The sequence below is a fragment of the Heterocephalus glaber genome, unplaced genomic scaffold (genome assembly GCF_053883595.1).
Source record: "Heterocephalus glaber isolate CG9 unplaced genomic scaffold, H.glaber_assembly_v1.0 deba00001586, whole genome shotgun sequence".
In the NCBI taxonomy this organism is placed as follows: domain Eukaryota; kingdom Metazoa; phylum Chordata; class Mammalia; order Rodentia; family Bathyergidae; genus Heterocephalus; species Heterocephalus glaber.
This window is the reverse complement of record NW_028258364.1, coordinates 8893181-8916434: the sequence shown is the minus strand read 5'-3', so window position 1 is coordinate 8916434 and position 23254 is coordinate 8893181. Positions and strand designations below refer to the sequence as shown.

At 35.4% G+C, this 23254-nt stretch overlaps 1 protein-coding gene and 1 pseudogene across 7 annotated transcripts in view; one reads left to right on the top strand and one right to left on the bottom strand.

Moving 5' to 3' along the window:
* The window catches only part of Intu (inturned planar cell polarity protein), an 89517-nt gene that overhangs the window by 3804 nt on the left and 62459 nt on the right, over nt 1-23254 (bottom strand). For 3 of the 7 annotated variants that reach the window (XM_021236470.2, XM_004854954.3, XM_087193271.1), the window contains exons 7-15: nt 20601-20678; nt 16992-17181; nt 13085-13138; nt 11521-11583; nt 10431-10652; nt 9349-9831; nt 7922-8019; nt 4114-4303; nt 1954-2111 (exon numbers count right to left, since the gene is read on the bottom strand). In XM_021236470.2, the coding sequence (XP_021092129.1) occupies nt 1954-2111; nt 4114-4303; nt 7922-8019; nt 9349-9831; nt 10431-10652; nt 11521-11583; nt 13085-13138; nt 16992-17181; nt 20601-20678 (1536 nt within the window). Of the gene's footprint in view, nt 1-1953; nt 2112-4113; nt 4304-7921; nt 8020-9346; nt 9832-10430; nt 10653-11520; nt 11584-13084; nt 13139-16991; nt 17182-20600; nt 20679-23254 lie in introns of those variants that run through there. The other 4 variants (XR_002386240.2, XM_021236472.2, XM_021236471.2 and 1 more) reach the window with 4 other exon arrangements.
* On the top strand, nt 11581-12180 carry LOC101697649 (ribosomal biogenesis factor pseudogene; annotated as a pseudogene).

The following is a 23254-nucleotide window of genomic DNA, read 5'->3' as shown; positions in this document are numbered from 1 at the left end:
TTATTGCCACTTTCTAAAGTTTATTATTAAAACATTAAATATATGGTGGCTCATATAGCCATAGATCTGGGGTTAACATTACATTTTTGTTAACTCAAGTTAAATTTGTAATGTATTTAAACAAATACTAATGTATATAGAACAATTTAGATTGGGGAGTAGTTCTCTCTGACTTCCTTAAAATTTCTTTTATGTAAAGCTACACCATCATAATTCAACATGCTTTGATTCTTTCTATTCTATTGTGAGCTTAGTTAAAGCTCCACTGCACACCTGCACAGGTGTCTAACTGGTCTTCTCATTTCCACTTTCTCCTCTGTCCACACCATCCCATTGACTGCTCCCAGCTTAATCTTCCAATAGCATACCTCTGATTACACTACACAGAATCAAATTTGTGCTGATGATCTCAAGTCTGGTGGGTTATGTATCTCAATCACAGGGGAGCTAAAACAGATTTCTACTCCCAGAGATTCTGATACAGGCATGTCCGATGCTAAGCATCTCTGATTCCCCCTAACTTTATACTGGGGATTGAACCCAGGGAGGCTGAGCTATATCTCCATCCCTTCTTTATTATTTTAAGACATAGTCTTGCTAAATTGCCCAGATTTGCCTTGAACTTGTGATCTGCCTTCTTTAGCCTCCCAAGTGGCTGAGACTACAGGCATGCACATCAGTAATTTTAACAAGTGACTCAGGTAATTTTAAATCCAAAGGACCAGCATATGGGAATTACTGCTTTGGATAGTATTTGTAAAGTGTTTGTCATACAGCTTAGTACTACATGGTAGGTGTCTTTAACTTTAGTCCTACTTAATTCTGTGCCCTTTCCTTTTTAGTTCTTTATTGCAACTTGAAGAATCTTTAGTATTTCCATTAAAATTCAATTCTTTAGATAGTAAGCAAACAAGAAAATAACAACAGGTTGATATAGAGAATAACTGAATAACTAATGGGGGGAAGAGATTATGGAACTTCAGAAGATGACCTATTAGCCCTGCTCTGACTATCAAGGAGCCAGATATGCAAAGGTTAAGGAGGAGAACATCCCTCGAAGGAGGAACAGAAGAAACTAGACTTGACTAGTGGCAGACTAAATGATTCATAATGGACAGAGGAGGAGAGGGAGAGGGGACAGAAGCAGAGAGGTGGGCAGGAGTCAGGCTGAGCTGGGTCTTATTGGGGGAGGGAGAGGAAGGGAAGAAAGACAAATGGAAAAGGGGAAAAGAAAGGAGGATAGAAAAAAGGAAGTCAGGAGGGAAGGAAAGAAACTAGAGAAAAATTGTGGAATTACTCTTACTGATTTTGTAAGATAACAGCAATCTTTTCTTAATAGAAGAGACAGGAAGGATTTAAAGAAGCTACTTAGCAAATAAAATTATAAAATATGTTAAAATGTTGTAGGTAGAGTAATAATGTCATGCTGTTATAACTTGTATCTAGATGTCCCACCAAAGCCTCATGTACTCATAGGTGGGGCTTTTTGGAGGTGGCTGGATCTAGGGTGTGGAGATATGGATTAAGGGTGTGATAACTAAATTAGCCCACTGATTGGTTTATCACAGTTCTGGGTATGGATAATGGGAAGCCCCACCCTGGGTGTGGGTAGCACCACCCAAAACGTTTGTAGCTTGGATGAGATAAAAGGGAAAGGGAGGCTTGCTGCTGCTTTGCTGCTTTCTGCCTGCCATACCATGAACTGTTTCTCCTCTCTCTGTTTCTTCTCTGCTATACCACCCTGCCTTAGTGCCAGCTGATTATGGACTGAAACCTCTATAAACTGAGCTGAAATAAACCCTTTCTCCTTTAATTTGTGGGTGTCAGATTTTGAGTCTTAGTGACAAGAAAAGTAAGACACATGCCTATATTTAAAAAATTAATCTCCTTTACTACTTTCCTTTCACTTTTCTAACATTTTATCTTATTTTCAAATACTTTTCTCCTACTTACCCTACTACCCAGTAAGCCATAACTGGTGGTGTTTTTTTCTGATCAGTCCAGTTTTCAAGTGAGTATTCAAATAACACACCATGTTCTTTCACAGGATTCAAAGAAGACGCTGAATTTGTAGACTCCAAATGATCTGTGCCATTTAGTGCTTTCTTTTCCTATAAATTAACAGACATAATTAACTGGTATTAATAGTGTTACTTTAACAAGTTTTCACATATAGGATTTGAATTGGCAGATGCTAATATGTAAGTGCCTTCAATGCCATTCACTTTCCCTCAAAACTTAGTTTAAATACCATTTCCTGGAAGTTTCTTTGTCTCTTTCAGGGAACACTTAATTCACAACTCCATATTATTGGTATTTAATTACATTATATTACCAGTATATAGATCTGTGTTCTCCAGTATAAGACAGAGAATTATTAAGTCTTTTTTCCAGGGCAGAAGCAATATACTTTTTATCTCTGGGTTTCTTTCTTTTTGTGTTGGGAATTTAGCCCAGGGCCATCATACTGATCTATATCCTTAGCACCCCTTCCCTCCCCTGCCCTCACTTCCTCCCTTCTCTCTTTGGAGTTCTACACAAATGTTCTATTTCTTCCAGAAAAATGCCTAAAGTTTTTGTCATAGGCTCAAGCCAGGGATGATCTGGCCCTGCCACCCCTGAGATCTAATCACCTTTCACTCTCAGACCACTCTAGAATTCTCCCAGCCCCACCTACTTCTTTGCCTTTGCACTTGCTCTTCCCTTGTGTGGAGGCTGGGCCTCCAGATAGCCACATGGCTACCTCCTTTGCTCAGTCTCTGTTTAAACATTACCTGGTATGATCAGAGGAACCTTTTGTTATAGTAACTCCCACCTCTCACCCTTATTAAGTATTCCTCTTGACACTCATCCTAACTGACATAAAATGTGCTAATTTCTTAGTCTTCTCCATTAGAAAATAGGCTATAGTTGTCAGTTTTGTTTTCCGTTTTTAAGACCTAGAATACTGTTCAGTGCAAAGTAGGTACTCCAATATTTAAAGAATATAGAAAAGGCTAATTTAAATTACTAAATATTGTGAAATAAATTAATGAAATATTCCCTCATAGAATTGACCAGTTATGTTAAATAGGGAAGAAGGAACATAACCCAAAGCATAAGGGAGTGTCTAGCTAAACATAACCAGTTTTGCTTAATAACAATTTCTGAAAACTTGAAGAAGAAATCCTACATGGCAGAATTTTATTACTAAGTAAACCCTGGGAGATGATAGCATTCGCTCTGATAGCTTATTTTATCACTGAGGAAATTGGTAGAGTTAAGGCTCAACCTAGGACTCCTTATTCCCACCCTAAATACCTCACAAATTTGGCATCCTTACACACATATTGCTCTATACACTGAAACCATCTTCAGAAGTTTTTTTGGGGGGGAGATTGGGGAGGTTTGGGGAGGGAGTGGCTGTTTGACCAATTATTAGTAAACTTCTACGTGTTTATCCTTTTCACAAAATCAGCACCTATTTTTCCCTGTAATCAAAACAACCTAATTGATATTTTAATTATATACAGCATTACTACTTATCCAGCAGGTGCAACATTAAATAAAATTTGCTCCTGGGTTGAAAAGCAAGCAAGCAATCAACGAAGTACTAAAATATTTGCAATAGTATTGTATCTGTAGTTAAACCTTAACCCATCTTGTTCCAAAATACTTTTTATTGTTGGCTGAATACTTAAAACATTATCAATGTTATTTTAGCAATGAACTAGTAGATATTATTGACCAAGTAATGGTTGGGTTGCAGATAATCAAACATAGATGGTTAATTTACTTACAAACTATATTCTACTTTGCTATAGAAAACATAGGCCTGGCATTTCCTGAGGTAGTATTCTAGGATACAATTTTGAGGTTTAGCACTGTAAGTATAATCCTTTTGAAACCAAATTAGATTGCCTAATTAAGTGAAAACACTGCTGGGGTGGGGATTTAACTCAGTGGTTCTGCCACCTGCCTCGAAAGCAAAAGGCCCCAAGTTCAATCCTCGGTACCAAAACAAAACAAAAACAAACCACTGCTAAGCATACTGACTAGATAACAAAGTGTTTAGACATCTGGAAATGATCTTAGCAGAAAATTTTACCAGTATACTTATAAAACTGTATTTACCTCTTCTACCAATGTCTTTTGGAAAAGCGCACGAATAGAAAGACAACACTGATGGAAATTCTTTATTAGTTGAGAGTGCACAGAGCCACCTAGCTGTGCCACCTCTTCATGGGTAGGTGTAATGAAGATTCCTTGTACTGTTTCTAAGGCAACATAGTGGAAAAGTGTGTTCTCAGGACCAGATGTCAATCTTGGAAAAAACAGAGTGAGACAAAGGAAAGAAAAAAAAGAAATTTAAGTAAATTTAAACTTATTGCTCCATTTTGAATTTTGTAGAGTTCATACAAGCTTTTATCTACAAAGGGAAACTCGGACAAACATTTAAATCACTCCTTGTCCTTAACTAAAGTATAGGTGAGGATGATTATTAATTTTCTTAATGGAAGCAAACACTACATTGGGTGAGAATAAATAAACACCAATTCATTTCCAAGTAACTTAATCATCCCTTTGCTAAACAACCCATATTGGCTAAGCCCCCCTCTTTTCCATGGTTAGTAATGAATAACTCGGCTCATGTTAGGCCTAGAAACCATAAGCAAGGTATCAGTCTAGGATAGATGATATATAGAAATATTTTCCAGCAAACTAAGCAAATTTAAATCAGTAGCATTTAAGTCATTTAAGTCATTTACCAAGAGTAAAATTGATTATCCTGAAGAAATATAAAACTATTATTACCAATTGCAAAGTTGGATTAATATTTTATAATACTGTGGAAAAACTGGTAGTATGCTACCACTTCTCTTAATGATAATCTTCCTTCTCTCCTATGTATTCTTACCATTTTCATTTTTCTTCTCCATCTTTTCCTCCCCTATTTAATCTCAGATATGTCCACAGAACTTATAAATACTGCTAATTTCTACCAGTAGTGAGAAAAGCTAAAGAACAGTAACAGCAAGAACAAAATAATAACAGTTACCATATAGTGAATATCCCCCTGTGCCAGGGTAACTGTTTTAAAGTACCTTAGTTTAAATTCTCATAATAACCCTGAGAGATATTAAATGTTAATATCCTCATTTTAATATGAGGAAATGTTTAATGGACTTGGATTAGATTGAGGTCCCATAACTAACTGCCAGATCTTAGCTGATTCTGAAGCTTGTTCTCCTATACCTTATTTTTTCCTCTCCACTGCTGGTTTTTTATTGGAAGTTTTAAATATATAGACAGAAATTCTACAACTGCATCTCAAACACTCAAGTTGCCCATTCTAAGTCTTCTGTGATAAAGGCTATCTATACTAAAAAATACTGGCAGTTGATTTTTTTCCCCTAGTCATAGGAACAAAGGCAAGGAAAAGGCATATTTTAGCTATTAGCCCTGGTATTATCTCAATCATCCATGCTATTTAAATTCCCATTAACCAGTTAACTAGGCAGAATGATCTGAATAATCCTCTTATCACTGAGACCAGAGATAGGGAGGAAAGAAAATCATCTACAAATCCTTCTCAGACTGATTCACAGGATAGCTAGCTCATTAACAACTGGTAGTTGGCATCTTTCAAGAAATAAAAACCTAACAATCAAGATGAAAAGAATTATAATGATTCAAAAAAGAAAATAATTTAAAACACACACATTTTAATTCAGAGGTCTTCAAATTCAAAAGAAGGTAAAGAACCGAAATTCTTTTAAAAAAATCTATTAAAATTGTTTTGGGGGGAGGTTGCAAACAATATTTTTGTTATCTATATTTTCTTTCAAAAACAAACCACAACACAATGAACAAGTGTAGCTTTTGAAAATCTTAATTGCTCAATGTATGGTAACTGAAATTTTAAAAATCACCAGACCAGCAATTACCCAATAGGAAAACAAAAGATTTGTACCCAAAAAACCAAAAACCAAAAACCAAAAGCCAACAGCAAAAAAATCAAACAGTAGATAAAATCAGAATTTTTCTTCAGAAAAGTTGCTGCCGCTGCAGAGAATGGATTTAAGGTGGACTGGGAATTGGGAGGCTGTTGCAATGGTAGCTTGAACCAAGGGAGTATCATCAGAGGTTGACTGGACTCAAAGACACTGAAATCCAGAATGGGCAAGAATTGGTTACCAAATGAAATATTTGGTGTGTACATATTATTTTAAATGCATTATATATTTTTACTTTATAAAAATATGTTCATGTCAGTTAGAATAATATACCATGTTTTAAAAATACATTACATAGTATGAAAACACCTTTCCATGTCAATGAGAATAAGTACACATTTTTGGCATATCTTTAAATAGGCCAGCCTATGAGTTACACCACATGTGAATTTGTTTAAGCTACTGAACTTTAAAGAGATTTTGCATTATGTTTACTAGAGATAATACCAAAATAACATACATACTTTAAAAATATGGTAAGAAGGGAGTAAAATTTCAGAGCAGTAGTTCTTGTTAAATTAAACACTCAAGTTTCATAAAGGTGTGTTATGGTTCCATAAAAGGTTTGATTCAGATTTTTAAAATATTTTCACTATTAAAAGTTGAACATTCTTATGCAGAGGTATTAAGTAAACCTGTTTGTGCACTAACTTTAAAAAAAGTTTTTTACTGGCAACTCTTACAAATTTGAACAACTTATAAAATATTTCAGTGACTAAGAAGTTTGTAGTGGTGCACTCTTTGTGTGAGTTCCATTTGTACATATCTAGCTGTTGAAGGAAAGGTGTCCAACTGAGTTTATTACACCAATTAATCCTACAAACAACATCATAATTAAGTACCAAGCAAGGCTCAGGGCAGACCTGCTTGTCAACCACACAGTAATTACAAAAACAAGAAGTTAGTATGTGACATTTCATATTGTTGATCATTATAGATGGTTTAAGTTGCTAAACATTCTCCTTCACTTCATCTCTTTTATGTCAGAATTCCCTACGCGATATAAATTTAAGGTATTTTCTAAAGAAGAGCTATAGGACTTGTCCTAAAAGACTGGTTCCATATCACCCAGATGCTGCTGAGTGGGAGATAACACAGGGAGGAAGTTTAGTGGGGAGTACTTTGGGAACAACACCTATGGGGGAGATGTGGTGAAAGCAGGATTGAGCAGAAGTTGTAGAACAGAGGTTTGCAGCTTTAAGAGATCTCAATGGATACTACTAGGAACTACGAAGTATGGTGGCCTTTCAGAATTGTCTTGAATTTAAGCAAGGAGTCAAGCCTTTGTAGTCACTAATCAGTCATTAGAGATGGGCTGCTCAAAAGGGTAGGAACTCAGCTGTGACCCATTAGCAGCCATCACTCCCAAGCAATGGGAATGAGTACATGGGGTTAAAGAATAGCTGGCCATCCAATAACGAGTCTAAAATTAGTAAACTCTAATTTAAAAATTACATCAGACATACAAAAGGAAAGTTACCTGTGGAAAAGAGCTGCAAGGAGACTTAGTTTTGTTTTGGTATGGGGATCTAACTAAGGACCTTGCTCTTGCAAGGCAGGCCTGGTGCCACTGAGCTAAATCCCCATCTGAGACTTACATTTTGAAATAGGACTTTGCATGCTTTTATCTCCCTCTTTTTTTTTTTTTTTTGGTACCAGGTATCGAACTCGGGTCCTTGCACTTGTGCAGCAGGTGGAGAAACCACTGAGCTAAATCCCCGGCCTGAAGCTTTTATCTCTTAAAACATGAAAATATTCAAATTTCTAAATGTATAGTGAAACACTACAGAAATACCATAGCTATTGTCTCAAATAAGATATATTATATTTGTTGAATAATCTCTAGGTTATGGAATTGTACTTTCTCCCTGTAAGATTTCTTCAAAGACAAAGTGAAAAGGAATATTTAGAAAGAACTTTCTTACTTCATTGTGTTATATATTTCTAATTCTTTTTCTGAAAGATCCTTTTTTGAATTTCCCAAATGAAATGGATTTGGAAGAGTAGACTTCTTTTTAGTACCCTGAAAAACAGTTAGGGAGATCAGTTTATATCTAAGAATATAATCAAACAGCAGAAATGATTTAAACATTTAAAACTCCTCTAAGAGAACTACTTACTATTTTGCAGTGTTTCCACTGAGTATTTTTGATACTAACTTGTACCTCTTGGCTTATCCTTCACTAACAAGGATCCTGGAGCCATGTCATGGGAAGGCATGATGGTGTTCTCTGAAAACTTTCTACGACAGCCATTATGGAGCCATTACCAAATTTTGTTTACATACTTGTCTCTCTCCATAGACTCTGCATTCTTCAATTCCTACTCATTTTTGGATCTCCTTCGTGTAACAGCCCTCAGCATTTAGTAGTTATTCAATCAACATTTGTTGAATGGCTGAATTGTAAAAGTTAATTCAGTTTCTCTTAAGAGCTATTTATAGCTTTGTTATTCCTAAATCTATCCAAATCCTCTTTAAGACTGTATTTCCCACCAATTTCACTGACTGAGATTATGGGTACAGTTATGAAGTGTACTTCATAAATACACTGCACTCAGTGCTCTGACTCTTATTTTGTTGTTGAGACTGAATCTATGGTTATTTATGCTGTGCCTCTCAGAATCTCTTATTTTATTGGTATCTCTTCTCAGACTCCACCTTTTTCATGTCTGGGACCACCTCCCTACACTTACATAGGCAAGTTTCAAAAATGTTTTGAAAACAATAGCACCCCTCGTGTAAGTGCAAAGCCTCCCAGGATGATTACTTTGATAATCTCTTGAATATTTTATGGTATTTTCATGGCAAAAATCAAGAAAACAAAATAAACAATCTGAAAAATGAACATCTTTGCTTTACAGCCACATTTTGAATCTTTCAGTTTGGAGACCAGAACTTCACAAATGCAGTTAAAAAAAATATTTACCTACAAAAAGTAACTGTATACACACGTACACATTTTTAAAATTCTGATTCCCTTTTTGTTTCCACTGAATGTTTTACTGGCTATTTAGTCAATGAGCTCCCCAACTACCCCACAGCTAAGATGTTTTCTGTAATCCCCGTGAACAGAGAATAAAGAGATGAATATGACCAGCAAGATTAAAGAGTTTCTCTACCAATAAGTACTATTAAATAGATATCCCAGATGTCGAGAGGCTCCTGTCTTATTACTTGATATTTCTGCTCTTTTTGGTTCTAAATCTTTGATTTGTCAATAGTGACTAAAACTACCACTATTTCAAATAAGGACTGACCTACCATTAAAAAAAACCCTCTTACAATTATAAGATAAAGACTAGAAAGACAAGCTTAGCTCCCAGAATGTACAAATCTAAATGAAACTCACACCTTAAGCAAGGCTCCACTTTCTTCTGAACCATCAGAGCCCTGAGATTCTCTCTGCTTCCGTATTGCATCCGGTGTAGGGTGGGGGCTAAGGCCAACACCTTTTATAGCTTCACAACCATTGTCAGATCCTCCACTACTTCGGGAGGGACTAGGCTTCCGTGTCTTTAAGGAATAGTCACCAAAAAGGGTTCTTCTGCATGTTGGAGAAGTTGCAGCTTTGGAAGTACCTTGTAGCCTACTAAGGATAGGTGAAGTGGCTAAACCATCTGTTTTTTCACGTGGCCCGGCAAGGAACCAGTCAGCACAGGACAAACAGGGACTTGGAGAAGATGTTAGCCGCTCATCTATGCGGGAATCTGTCCCTTCTAGCTGGTGAAGAGTAGTTCTGACTTGATCCACATATATACAGTCTGGGCCAGGATTCCCAATAGCTTTGGATGCACAGCCTCCAGCTTCTAATAGTACACATAACATATAATGTCTCTAGAAAAGAAAATTGTTTTCATAGGGTTATCCATCATAAAGTGTGTACAAATAACATGCATGTATAAATTTATACATACAAAGGACATATAGGCATTTGTCATAATCATCTGATGATAATTTAAAATTCCTCTCTTCTTATTATCAATGCTTCCTGATCTCAGTTGAAAACAATCTCACACTATCTTATTCTGATAAACTATCAACCACTTCTCTTGGTACATGGTATATCCTAAGATATCTTTCAAAGAGCCTCAATTATTAGAAGTCTTTTCATTTGCAATTACATATTTATTCCATTTTGGATTCTATATTCTTTTCATGTCTTCTTCTATTTACCCAAACAGGCCAAAGGATAATATAGGAAAAGGATCAAAAGATTTCAGAACCTGCTAAAATTGTCTTTTGGATTTTATAAATATTTCTTCATTGAGTATTAAAGGGATATGAAAGAAAAGGAATGAAAGGGTATATAATAGTTTTTTGAATACTGGTATTTGATATACTCATAGTTTTAAATGGGCATGTTTGTAAATTTACTAAAAGAGTAAGTACATGGCAAAAAAAAAAAAAAATCAACAAACTTCAGGTAAACTTACCAATCCGACAATTAGCAAAAAATATCTCCCTTCAGGTTCCTGAAAGACTTCAGTGTTTGAGGATGAGGAAGGTTGGAGGTGATGATGAGGAAACACTTCTCTCCATATTATCAACTGACCAATTCTCTGTTTTGCTGCTAAAGGCAGCAGCCCGTAGTAGCGACAGTAAAGAGCAATCTCAATAAGGTCATCCTTAGGCAAATGACTGCATATCAAGTAGCCCTTGAATTGAACCACAAAGAGCAAAAGTCAACTTTAATTGGCTTAAAATATTCTGGTTTTAAATAGAATACATGAAGATATAGCAAAAGTAAATTTTTTTTTCTGATGTCAAACTAGAGATCAAATGATAACTTATAGGATCCAACAGATACACTTTAGCTAAAAGCAAGATTACCTCTGGGGAGTGTCAGCCTGAATGTTTAGTAGAACTAGAAAAGAAAGGAATTGTCAAAATGGAAAGTGAAGAAGCAAGAGTCGAAGAGGAGACTGAGTTTTCACTGTGTACCTTCTACATCTTCTGAGTCCTTGTTAAATGTGTTATAGATCATGTTTAAAGATTTTTAATAAATAGAAATACTTAAACTCATTTGATGCTTAATTTGTTTTACATGGAAGTCAACTACTTAATGTTATGAGACTTAGTTAAAAGATGCATGGTTACTTCTGAAGATAGGATTAAAAAAACCACACTATTATGAAAGGAAACTAAGAGCATTGCTCTTCTCTCTTAGATACTTGGCCCTTTTGAGTATTGTTTCTCATTTGTGCATTTGAAAATGCTTTACAACACAATGAAACCATAAGTATATATTATATTTATAAGTGTGTAAGTACAAGTCTTGTTTTTAAGGTATAAATCTTATGGTACTTACATACAGAGAAAAAGAGATAAAAGTATTTTTCATGGGGCCAGGGATGTAGCTAAGCAGTGCAGTGCCTGACTGGCAAGTGTGAGGCCCTGAGTTCAATTCCCAGTACAAAAGAAAAAAAAAGCATTTTTCATGTATATCAAAGTTTGAGAAAATTTACTTTAGGTCTATGGCCATAGCAGTTAGATATTTATAAAGATTTCCAAACTTCAACTTACCTTGTAAAATAGAGAAGACCCCAAAATTGTATATAGCCGTCTCATGTCATAGTAATCTTCAGACTAGGGGGAAAAAAATCAGTGGATTTATATCATGGTTTTGTGTGTGTGTGTGTTAAACTATAATAGTTAAAAATGGTTAAAACGGATATTGTGTTCTTTAGAAGTTCTTTGTGAAGTTTTCATAGTACTTTCTTTAGAAATCAATATACTCCCTCTACCCAGAACTTCCTGGACCCTGTGCATGCAGATGGCATTACCTGGATCTTAAGGAGCATCACGCAGATATCAAGGACAATGGCCAAGAACAAATTAAGAGGGCAGAAGTCCAGCAATGTATTTCACATAGCCAGCCAAAAGAACTTTAAGTCCAAAAACAAAGCAAAACCAGTCACCACTAATCTTAAAAAGATAAACATTGTAAATGATGAAAAAATTTGTAGAGTGAATAATGCTTTTGTAAACATTCAGAAGGAACTTGCAAATTTCTCAAAAAGGCTTACTCTTGAACCACTGGAGAAAGAGCTGAATCAGCAGCATCATGAAAATGAACCAGTTAATGTTGATGAAGCTACAAGATTAATGGCTCAATTGTAATACAATGGAGATATATCAAATTCCCCCCAAAAACTCAATAAAATAAGTATTTTATACAAAAAAATCAATATACTATAGTATTAGGGTGAATATAATATGATTATATATTTATTTGACTAAGAACAATCTTATTTTTGGTTCTTATAAAACTCTTGATTAGAGACATCTAAGAATGGAACATAAAAATTTGTTATTCTATGAGAGATTTCTTAAAACAAATCTGGTAAGATAAAAAGCATCTACTATGTATCATCTAAAATATTCAATATTAAAGAGGAAGAAATTGCTGGGCATGGTGGTGCACACCTGTAATCCCAGTACTTCGGAGACTGAGACAGGAGGACCACTGCAATTCAAGGCCAGCCTGGACTACATAAGGAGTTCAAGACTAGCCCAAGCTATAAAGAGAGACTGTGTCTCAAGAAAAAAAAGAAAAAAAAATATGGCAAAGAAGGAGGGAGAGGGAAGGGAGGGAAGAATGGAGGGAGGGAGAGGAAAATGGAGATAAAAACGTAGTAGAAAAGCACTATGTTCAAACTCCAGGACTGCAAAAAATGGGGGTGGAAGGATGTAGCTCAGTGACACAGCACTTGCCTAGCATGCTCCAGGTCCTGGGTTTTATCCCCATATTGTGCACAGACCAAAACAAATTAAAACCATTCTGATAATTCCAAATTAAATTCAGATCTAGCAGGAATTCAAGTGGCAGATTCTCAATCACTACTACATCTCAAAAAACATTCATAAATATACCAATGTTTTATTCTTATACATTGTGTAAAAAATATTTTCAACTGAGTGGACAATCTTAAGGCAAACAAAATAGACTTTTTTAGTGCCAAAACAGAAGCTTAATGTTGTGTATTTCAAGATTATTTTAAGTCTACTTGAGAAATACTTAGAATAGTGACTGGTTTACAAAATAAGAAGTCAACTTTGAGCCTTTCCTAAAATCTCCTCCTCTTACCAGTTCTGCAAAATCTGCAGCCTCCAAGTCACTTAATGCTGTGTCTAATTCCATCTATGAAAAAATAAGCACAAACATTTGACTCTTCAATAATGCTATATAAAAAGTGCTTAATAACTACTTGAAGAATTGAGTATTTTTCTCTTTTGCATCACATTTAAAATATCTCAAAATTGAACATCTTATTTTTAAGCTTTCAATTATAAAAACATTTATTTAACATATAGGCATTTTTCAACTAAATCTTAATTGTTTCATAATGGTCTTCACCAACTGTGTTCAATACAAAACAATTTATGAGGTTAAAGAACAGCTTTCTAGTTTTAAGTTAGAAATATTTTAGCCCATTCCATTTCTTAAAAGAAAATGAAAATCAATATTAATGTAGCTAACCTATTTTGAGTTGTTTTTGTTTTTCTATTTCCTGTATTATTTCTCAACAGTTAGATTCTTGGAAAATACCAACATTCTTCCTTGTCTCTTTCCTGGACACAATGTTTTGAATAAAAGGGTTGTCAATCTTTATTCATAGATTAAAACATGAAGGCAAGTGTTCCCCTGGAATCTGGCATACTTTAACTATCCCACAGAGTTATTAGAAAAAAATCCTTTACATAGGATTTGCCTTTTGTTTCTATGGAAATTGCTTGAACTTTTCCTTAAAGCATTCATAATTGAAAAACAGTGTGAATTTAATCTGTAATGCATGTATACATACACATATACATATATATACATTGAAAATTATAGCATATACTATGTGTAAGTAAGAATCCTTTCTTTTTTCTCTCTCTCTTCTTCCCAAGGTCAAAACATTCTCTGCAGGACTAAGCTTTTCTCACTATGTCTGACTGAGATGACAAAAGCTTTTGAAACATTAGTTATGCCTTTCAGTGCTTTTCACACAGCATGACTTAAAACTCATTTGTGACCTACATTTTTCCACATCTAGCAAATATTTCACATTCTCCTTTTTGTGGCTATAGCTTATCTTGTGAAAAATTGTGGGACAAAGAGATTACAGAATTGTGATTTTTTTATCTCAAAAACAGTTTAATGAGTTGCTATTTCTGCTACTCAATAGGCTACAGTACAAGAATAATACAAATGTTTATTCATATTACTTAAGAGAAAAAGTAAAATATTTTTCCTCTCAACTCTTCCAGTGTATCCTAGAAAAATATGACTAAAAAGAATATCTGATAAAGAGGAAATCTGTAAATACCTGGGAAAGAAACTGAAGTGAGATGTCATATATTAAACTCGGAACAAATAAGTCATTTTCATGTTAAAGGTAACTAATTCCATTTAAAAATTTCCAGGGACAAGTTACAAAAACACATGTTTTACACATGTTCTTGGACATTAAATTCCTTAATATTTTGCATTAGGAGATAGTCAATAAAACTTATTTAAAGACAGTGAGAAATCTCAAAGAGAAAAAGAAAAGCATGTAAGTTTTTTGAGCTTGTTGGTAAAATAAAAACTTTGGGGACTTTTTGTTTCTGGTTAAACATGTAAAGAGCTTGAAGTTGCCACTCTGTCCTAATAAGTAAAAAGCTTAAGAGAATAAAAATCAGTAACTCTTGGATGTAAGAGAGGTAGGACACAGTAAACCACTGTCCCCAAGATGGGAGAGACAGATGAATTCAGGGATTCATGACTGACTAGAATAGAGACTTATGTGGAGAAACTGGTAAGAAAAGCAGTGCCAGGACAAGAAAATCCAGATTGCAACTGACAAAATACTGAAGGCTCCATGTTAAAGAACTAAAAACTCCAGGGGAACCTGAGCTTGACCAGGTGGTCACTGTAAATATGGAAGAAAAATCCCCTCATGCTTCTGGCAAGGGGAGAGTGAAAGGAATCTTTCGGAAATACTCCTAAGCACTCTGTTGCTCTTAACAAAGCTGCACTCAGGACAAACTAATTAATGATGGCCTAACCTAGTGGGGTGTTATTACAGCACAACTGACCTAGAGGAGGACAATACAGAGGCAGTAAGCAATAGCCTTTCACACTGGAGAAGAAAAACATCGTGGGCCAGGGATTTAGCTCAGTGGCACCGTGCCTGCCTCACAAGTGCAAGGTCCTGAGTTTGATCCCCAGTACCAAAAAGAAAAAGAAAAACATCCTAACCTTTTATTTGGGGGAAGGAAAATACCCAACTCAAGCTCACTCTAGGCATCCTATCTCACCAAAGGAGAAAGAATTAAAAATTTATGCCCAAAGAACTACACAAGGATGTTTATACTTGGAAGAAATCAAGATGTCCTTCAGTAGGTGAATGGATAAATAAACTGGCACATCTAAACAAAGGATATTATTCAACAACACTAAAAAGAAATGAGCTATAGGGCCAGGGATTTAGCTCAGTGGTTCTGCCACCTGCCTCACAAACCCAAGGCCCTGAGTTCAATCCCCAGTACCAAAAAAAGGAGAAAGAAATGCGCTATGGAGGGACCTCACATGCAGAACAATAAGTGAAAAAAGCCAATCTGAAAAGACTGCATATTATATGATTCCAACTATTTGACATTTTGTGAGAGACAAAATGCTAGAAATGTTAAAAGGTCATTGTTTCTAGGGTTTAGAGAATGGGAGGAATGAAAAGGAGGAAATGGAGTGCAGAGGATTTTTGATTGGGAATTGAAACTACTTTTGATTCTATAATGGAGGATACATGTGTCTAAACACATAGAATGTACACCACAGAGCAAAGCCTAATATAAACTATGGACTTTGGGTGATTTTGAAGTGTTAATGTAGGTTCATAAACTGTAACAACTTTTATCACTCTGGTGTGTGATGCTGATAATCAGGGAGGCTATGTGTGTGTGCTATAATGTCTGTCTCAATTATGCTGCAAATCTAAACTGCTCAGATAGTAACTGAGAAAGGAAATTGATATATATCAATTTCAGTGAATATTAAATTGTCAAGATGGCATTTATTTAGTCATATAATGTACAGTTTCATGAAGAGTAGACTCCTGAATTAGACTTTTTTTCTATAACATAGCCTAAATTTCTTCACAGACAAGAGAAGTGGCTATGGAATAATGCTTCATTTAATACCAATATAAATGCAGTAACCAAACAGATTACATAATGATATACACTGATGTAAATTTCTCAAATTATCTTGTCAATTATTCAACAGTAAAACTATTCTGGGTATAAATATGATTAAAGTTAAATTGACAATATTTAGCCATCCTGAAGTCTTATACTCAGTAAGTGATGTATGGGACAAAGCAAAAACTAAACCCAAATGTTCATGTAAAGAAAGATTTTGCTGGGCTGGGCAGGTAGCTCAGTGATGGGTAGAGCACGTACTAAGCATTGTGAGAAGCCCAAGAGTCAATCCCTAGCACCAAAAAATGAAACAAAACAAAACAAAAAAATGACATTTTAATTAAGAATACTGAATGGGGGAAAAAGAAGAAGAACCAAGATATATCATGTAAAGGTACAAATTCCCAATGGTGAATGTCATCATACTGTATACCTAAAATGTACCCAAAAAATCTACATTTATCCTCCAAAAAGAATACTGTTTGTCATTGTGTCCCCTTTTAATCTTTATACAAACATATCCTGCCCTTGAGTTACAAAATCAGTCAAAAACCTCCAGAGTAAAACATACAACTTATGATTTCTGAAAAGAATTCTAAGTTTAAACAAAGTTTGAACTTAAAGTAAGATGAGAGAGCTCATTTTTATGTATAAAAAAATCATTTGTCTTTCTAAGTTTACTATACTGGAGCTCCTACTTTGTCAACCAATTGCCTCTTTAATTCTTAGCCATAATGTTGAAACGTATAAAAAGCCTAAGGGGGAAAGAAAGAAGATAAATGATTATAAAGTGACAGGTTCTGATTTGTATTTATGAGACCTCAGATTACCTTGATTTCCTGTGGAAGTGTGAGCCACCGAACTGCAGGGAGATTGTCTAAGAGTACTGCACTGGCGGCATCATACTGTTGAACAGTGGGACTGGCGCTGGAATGTAGTTTAGCAGGCTGAAGTGCTCTTTGAAAGAACAAGTTGAAAAAATGATCCAAACGGGGAACATTCTCAACCTGGCAAAAGGCACTGAAGAAATGACAGCTGTAAGTTAGAACAACGTATGGAAATGGTGGTCACTTTTTTTGTATGCCCCTAAGGGAGCTGGCTCTTTCCCAACTACTAAGCTTTTCCTCCCTCCATTTAGTAAAAATCATTGCTATAATGTTACTAATGGAGTGCTTAAGAAATTCACCCTGTCTATTTTTTCCCCCTAAAACACACTCACAAATGTACTGAAGAGATGATATTACAGAACAGTGATGGCAAACCTTTTAGAGCTTTCAGTGATAACAAATAGCTGGCTGCAGCATGTGTGCTATAGGTTCGTTACCACTGCTACAGAACAACAGAGCCAACACACATGGCATATGTACAAGAGAAAGGGCTGAAGAACTTATTTTATTTTTGTAAAAAATGAAGTTGCTTTTACCTCTGATTATCTCTTAACTATTTATAATTCCCAATATATCAGGCAACATTGGATAGTGAAGAGATTCTGGACTTTGTAATAGAATAACTGGCTTTTAATCTTGTCACTGCTCTCACTAGGTAGCGAGCTATCAGAAGAAATTACCTAACCTCTCCCTGGACTTTGGTTTCCAACTCCATAAAAATGGGGTTAAATACAACCTAACTCACACCCAAACTACCTAGTACATAAATACAAGTTTTATTATGTTTATTACTTACTAGTAAACAGTAAGTATAAAACAAAGAACAAAAGTTATTCTTTCTTCTCTTCACTATTGAAAGTACAAGTATTGAAAGAGAAAGACAAAGTGAAAAAGAGAGGGGAAAGGTGGGGAAAGAAGACAGGGAGAGACAGAAAAAAGGACAAGGTGGGGGTAAATTTTAGATATAGAAAATCTGAACTCAGATTTCTTTTTTTTTTTTCCTTGGTACCAGGGATCAAACTTGGGTCCTTGCACTTGGGAGGCAGGCAGTGGAACCACTGAGCTAAATCCCCAGCCCCATGGGGGTAGATTTTAAATGGTTGGTTTAAGCCATGTCAAAATAATACAGCATTAACTCATCCAACAAATATCTGAGTGCCTACTATTCTCATGACTAGCTAGAAGTACACCAATAAAAATGCCGAGACATTCTAATGGAGAAAGACAACAAATAAACAAACAATAGAACCGTGAGTTCATACAAAGGAGTATGAAAAGAACAGGATGAGGTGAATGGGTGGTGTCACTGGTTTGTTATTTTATTGTTAAGGCAGGATTTTGCAATATTGCCCAGGCTGGTATCCAACTCACAGGCTCAACTCCCAACTCCCAATTCTCCTCCCAAGTAGCTGGGACCACAGGCATGCGGCACTATTTTAGATTAAATGATTAAGGAAGAAAGAGTCTCTGAGAATGGAACATTGAAGCTGAAACCCAAATGTCAAGAAGATGCAGCAACAGGAAAGAGAGTGGGCCCTATATGGTTTGAGATCTGAAGGCAAACAGGAAGGAGCCAGATAATAATGCAGAAGGATCATTTCAATTTCTCTATGGAAATTAATTAAAGGGGCAAGAATGGAGGTAAGGAAACCAGTTAGGAGACTATTTCAAAAGTGCAAAATAGTAGTGGCTGGACAGGGCAATAGTGAAGATGGAAAGAAGTGTGTAAACTGGAGATATGCTTAGGATGGTAAAGGAAAATGCCATATTTTTAAATTGCTCACAACACTAAACTGTTAATATATAGTCAGTTTTCTACTAAATCACAACTTAAAAAGATAACTGCCTTTCAACTTGTAAAAAATCCTTTTGTAATTTTTCACAATGGGCACTTAATTTCTCCATTATCAGAAAAACTTATTAAAAATTATTGTAAATGTCTATTAATAACATCTTGGATCCACATTGCTTGTTGGTTTTAAGAACTCAATGGATCTTCACATTTATTATCTAAGATTGTCCTTCAAATTCTCACTTGAAAATGTAGAAACTAATTAAATTTGCTGCCATCTTGGAGATACTTCCAAATCAATGCAGGCTTAATTTCAAGACAAAATTCAGAGAAATTGAATCCCTGTGCCTCCAATCCACATCACTGAAATTTACAGAGAAGCAATTGGTTGTTTTCATGTATGAAATTCATTAGAGAAGTTTAATCTTTGAAAAATCTACCATTTTATGGAAGCAGAAAGCAAGAATTAAGGTATAATATAGCAAAGTTTGCTTCTCTAGTATCAAATTTTGTTTTGTTTTGCTTTTTGAGACATGGTTTTACTATGCAGTCCATGCTGACCTTGAACTCATAATCCTCCAGCCTCAGCTTCAGGAATGCTAGATGTAATGTACATTTTTTTTTTTGGTACCGAGGATCAAACTTGGGTCCTCGCACTTGTGCAGCAGGCGGCGAAACCACTGAGTTTAATCCCCAGCCCAGATGTAATGTACATTCAGCAATTAATTTATAACCACCCACACCCTTACTCCTTCATTGCTTAGAAACAGTCTTAGTTACTAAAAGGTAAAAGCATTATTTACAGATGCCCAGACTTTTGTAGCTCACTTATTTGAAAAATACTGTCACATAGCTAGCTCCTTCAGTGGAGAATGCAAACTAGATAAGTTTACCAAAAGAGTTAGTCACAGAAAATTCCTCCATGATGCTTTGAAAACAAATGACAATAAAAATTCACTATAGATAAACAGAGATACAATACTACTGGGGGTTGGAAAAAGTGTATAAACTATTCTTGGAGTTTTATTCTGACCAAAGATACCATTTTAGCTCTTAGAAGTACTACAACTTATAAAAATCCCACAAAGAGAAAAATTTATTTTCCATCTATAATTATGTGCTCAAATGTTGAATCATTATCTCAAAATTCCTCCTTGAAATCAAGAAATATGCATCATATTACAAGGTTTAAAAAAGCCAAAAGCAAAAACAGATACATATATGGGCTCACTGTGTAAAAAAGAAAGCTTGTATATTCATTTGTACAGAACAATTACGGAAGAATACATATGAAACTAATCAATACCTTTTCTACCATGTAACTTATTTTTTACAACAATAGTGCATTTTCTTTACTAAAATTTTTTGAGAATAAAGCATATTTTAGGATAGTGAATCTGACAGTGGTCTTATAAAGCAAAGAAAAGAAAAATTTATTTCAAGTTGTATTCTTTTCTCTGTTATGAAGGTCAGTATATGGAGATCACTATATAACAGTACATAATGATCACTATGTACCATTATTTCACTAAAAATTTCACTGAAGTAATATATGAGATCAAAATAAGAAATATAAAAAGAAATGGATCAAGAGAAAAACTACTTAGCATTATGAAATAAAAACCAGTAATGAAATAGAAGAAAATAAGAATAAGGACTAAGATGAACCAAACAATATGGAAACAATACTAAGCAAGAAATAATATTAAGAACAAAAGGTGACAAAGACTCTTAAAGCTTGAGTTCAAATAAGCACTTACCTATCTAAAGAACCATACATAAATTTTAAGGTTTGGGCAATATCTCGTATCATATTCCTTAGTTGAGGAAGAGGAACTCTAAAACAACCAAAACAAAAACACATTTATTCATTTATAATATAATGAAGAAACCAAACATTTTTACATTTTACACATAAGATATATGTCAACTATGAGTAAAACTGTGAAAAATGGTTGGTTACTATGTAGCAACTGATCACCTTAATCAATTAGGCTTCTAGCATTAGTCAAATATGGATGTTTAATATCACCATTTATATGTAAATAAACCCTCAGGAGAGTTCAGCTTATTCATCCTTAAAACTGGGGCAGTTATTACTAAGCCCTCCTCAGGTTGATTTTGAGGATTAAATGAAATAATTAATTTGAGGATTAAATGAAATTAATTAATGCACTCAATGCAGTTAGAGCAGTATCTGGGACCAGGCCCATACTAAACCTCCCCCTCAACCCCTCATGCTAAATTCTTGACATTTTTCAGTATTATTGGAATCTCTAACTTCTTTGGCAAAACATACTGAGAAAGGAAAGATAGTAGAACAGAAAAAAAGAAATAGATTTACATTTTCGTAGTGAAGGCTGATAGAAATTCTACAAGGCAGGTCATTATTTCCATTATATCAGTGGCTAAAGTCCGAGAAGTAAAGCAACATGTGCAAGGTCACAAAGGGAGTGGAGCCTACTGGCGAGCATTCATCTTCATAGCTCCAAAGTGATTCTTTTCGCTAGCGCACACTGTCTTTCTGGTTAGGATCCTGCTGTTTGTTTGCTGTAGCTCTCACGGGGGGATAATTTTCTTAACTGAAAACATACCTCTGGATCACACTAATTTCTGCAGGATGGCACTCTTTTCACTCTTACCATTATGAGGTGAGAAGGGAAGTACACTGGCTATGGCATTAAGATAGATGAGGGGAAAATTCCAGGGCAGTCAGTGCAAATACAAATCACTCGCAAAATGATGAGAATACAAAGATATATAAATGGGTACTGGTGAGGTGCTTATGCATGATCTCTCAGTACTCTTTCTCAGTCTCAACAAATGACAATGATAATAATACATCTTATATAAAACAAGATGGATAAGGAAAAGATGCTGGTACAGTGACGGTCATGAGCTATAAGAGAGGGATAAAGAGGTGCAAGAGGGTCAAGTGGGGTACAGAGGGCTAATTTTTTTTTTTACCAGAAGATCAGTGTAGAGAATAAAAGAGATCTCAAATTAATTCTAATTTATCAAGCCTAGTTTTCTAGGATAGGAATGGCATAAATACTAGAGAAGATGACTTATGTCCATCTCCCTGAGTATTAAAGATTGAGAAATTGCCTAGACCATCCCCCTTTTAGAGCTCAGCAGCCAGCATAAAACTGCTCCTGGAAACTGTCTTTGTCTGCCTAAATTGGCTAGTGTCATCAAGAGTATGCATGGATGAACAGCTTCTGCTCAGTTGCTTTGCTGAGCTTTTCTTTCTCCTCCCTAAACTGTTTATGCTACCCTTGTCTTTAACATTGTGTTTTGTTTCTCCTCTTTTGCCTTTTGGGCTATACAAAAGTCTTACAGACAAATGTTTAAATGATCTTAATCTGGATGTTCTCCAATTCCTGTAAACCCATACTTTCAGAACAATCCCCTAGTTTTTCATAATCCAACCCACTGGCATAGGATAGTCTCTTAGCACTGTTCACAATAACCTCTTTTGAGACAGCAAAACATAAAACATACATTAGCTGGTTAAAGATCACCATTGTCTAGTATATGTCAATACACCATTATACTTTCATGTTAAAAAATTTGAACCCAGGACCAGGGATTTAGCTCAGTGGTTCTGCCACCTGCCTTGCAAGCGCAAGGTCACGAGTTCGATCCCCGGTACCAAAAAAAAAATTTGAACCCCACATTTATATTGTATCCCTTTCTGTCCACAATTAGTCACCTTCAAAGCATAACCCATTGGTATTTTTCACTGCAGCCACTTTTGGAATTCCTGTTTATGATGGTAAAACACACAATTCTTCAATATTCTTTTCCTCAGTAAGTGGCGCTTAATTCCTCCCCTTGAGTGTGATCTGGACTTAGTAACTCACTTCTAACAAACAATATATGGTGGAATGACAATGTGTCACTTCTCAGATTAAGCCATAAAGTCCTACAGATTTGCCCTCTTTCTCTCTTTTGGATCCCTTGGTTTGGGGGAAGCCAACCGATATATTTTGAGGACGCTCAAGCAGCTCCCTGGAGAGGTCAATGTGGCAAGGAACTGAGACCTCCTGACAATGACCATGTGTGTAAGCCACCTTGGAAGCAGACTCTCTAGCTTCAGTTAAACCTTCAGATGACTGTATCCCTGGGTGACATTCAGCTACAATGTCAAGAGAGACCCTGACTGAGCCAGAACTACCTAGCTAAGTTGCTCCTGGATTCCTGTACCACCACAACACCTGTAAGATAGTATGTTTACTATTTAAATTATCTCCCAAATTTTATAGTTTTCTTTTTTTCCCCAGTATAGGAGATCAAACCCAGGGCCTCACATATGCTAGGCCAAAAGTGTACAACTGTGTTACATCTCTACCCCAGAATTCTCTGTAAATTTGAGGCGGAGATGATTTGTTATATAACAATACATAACTAA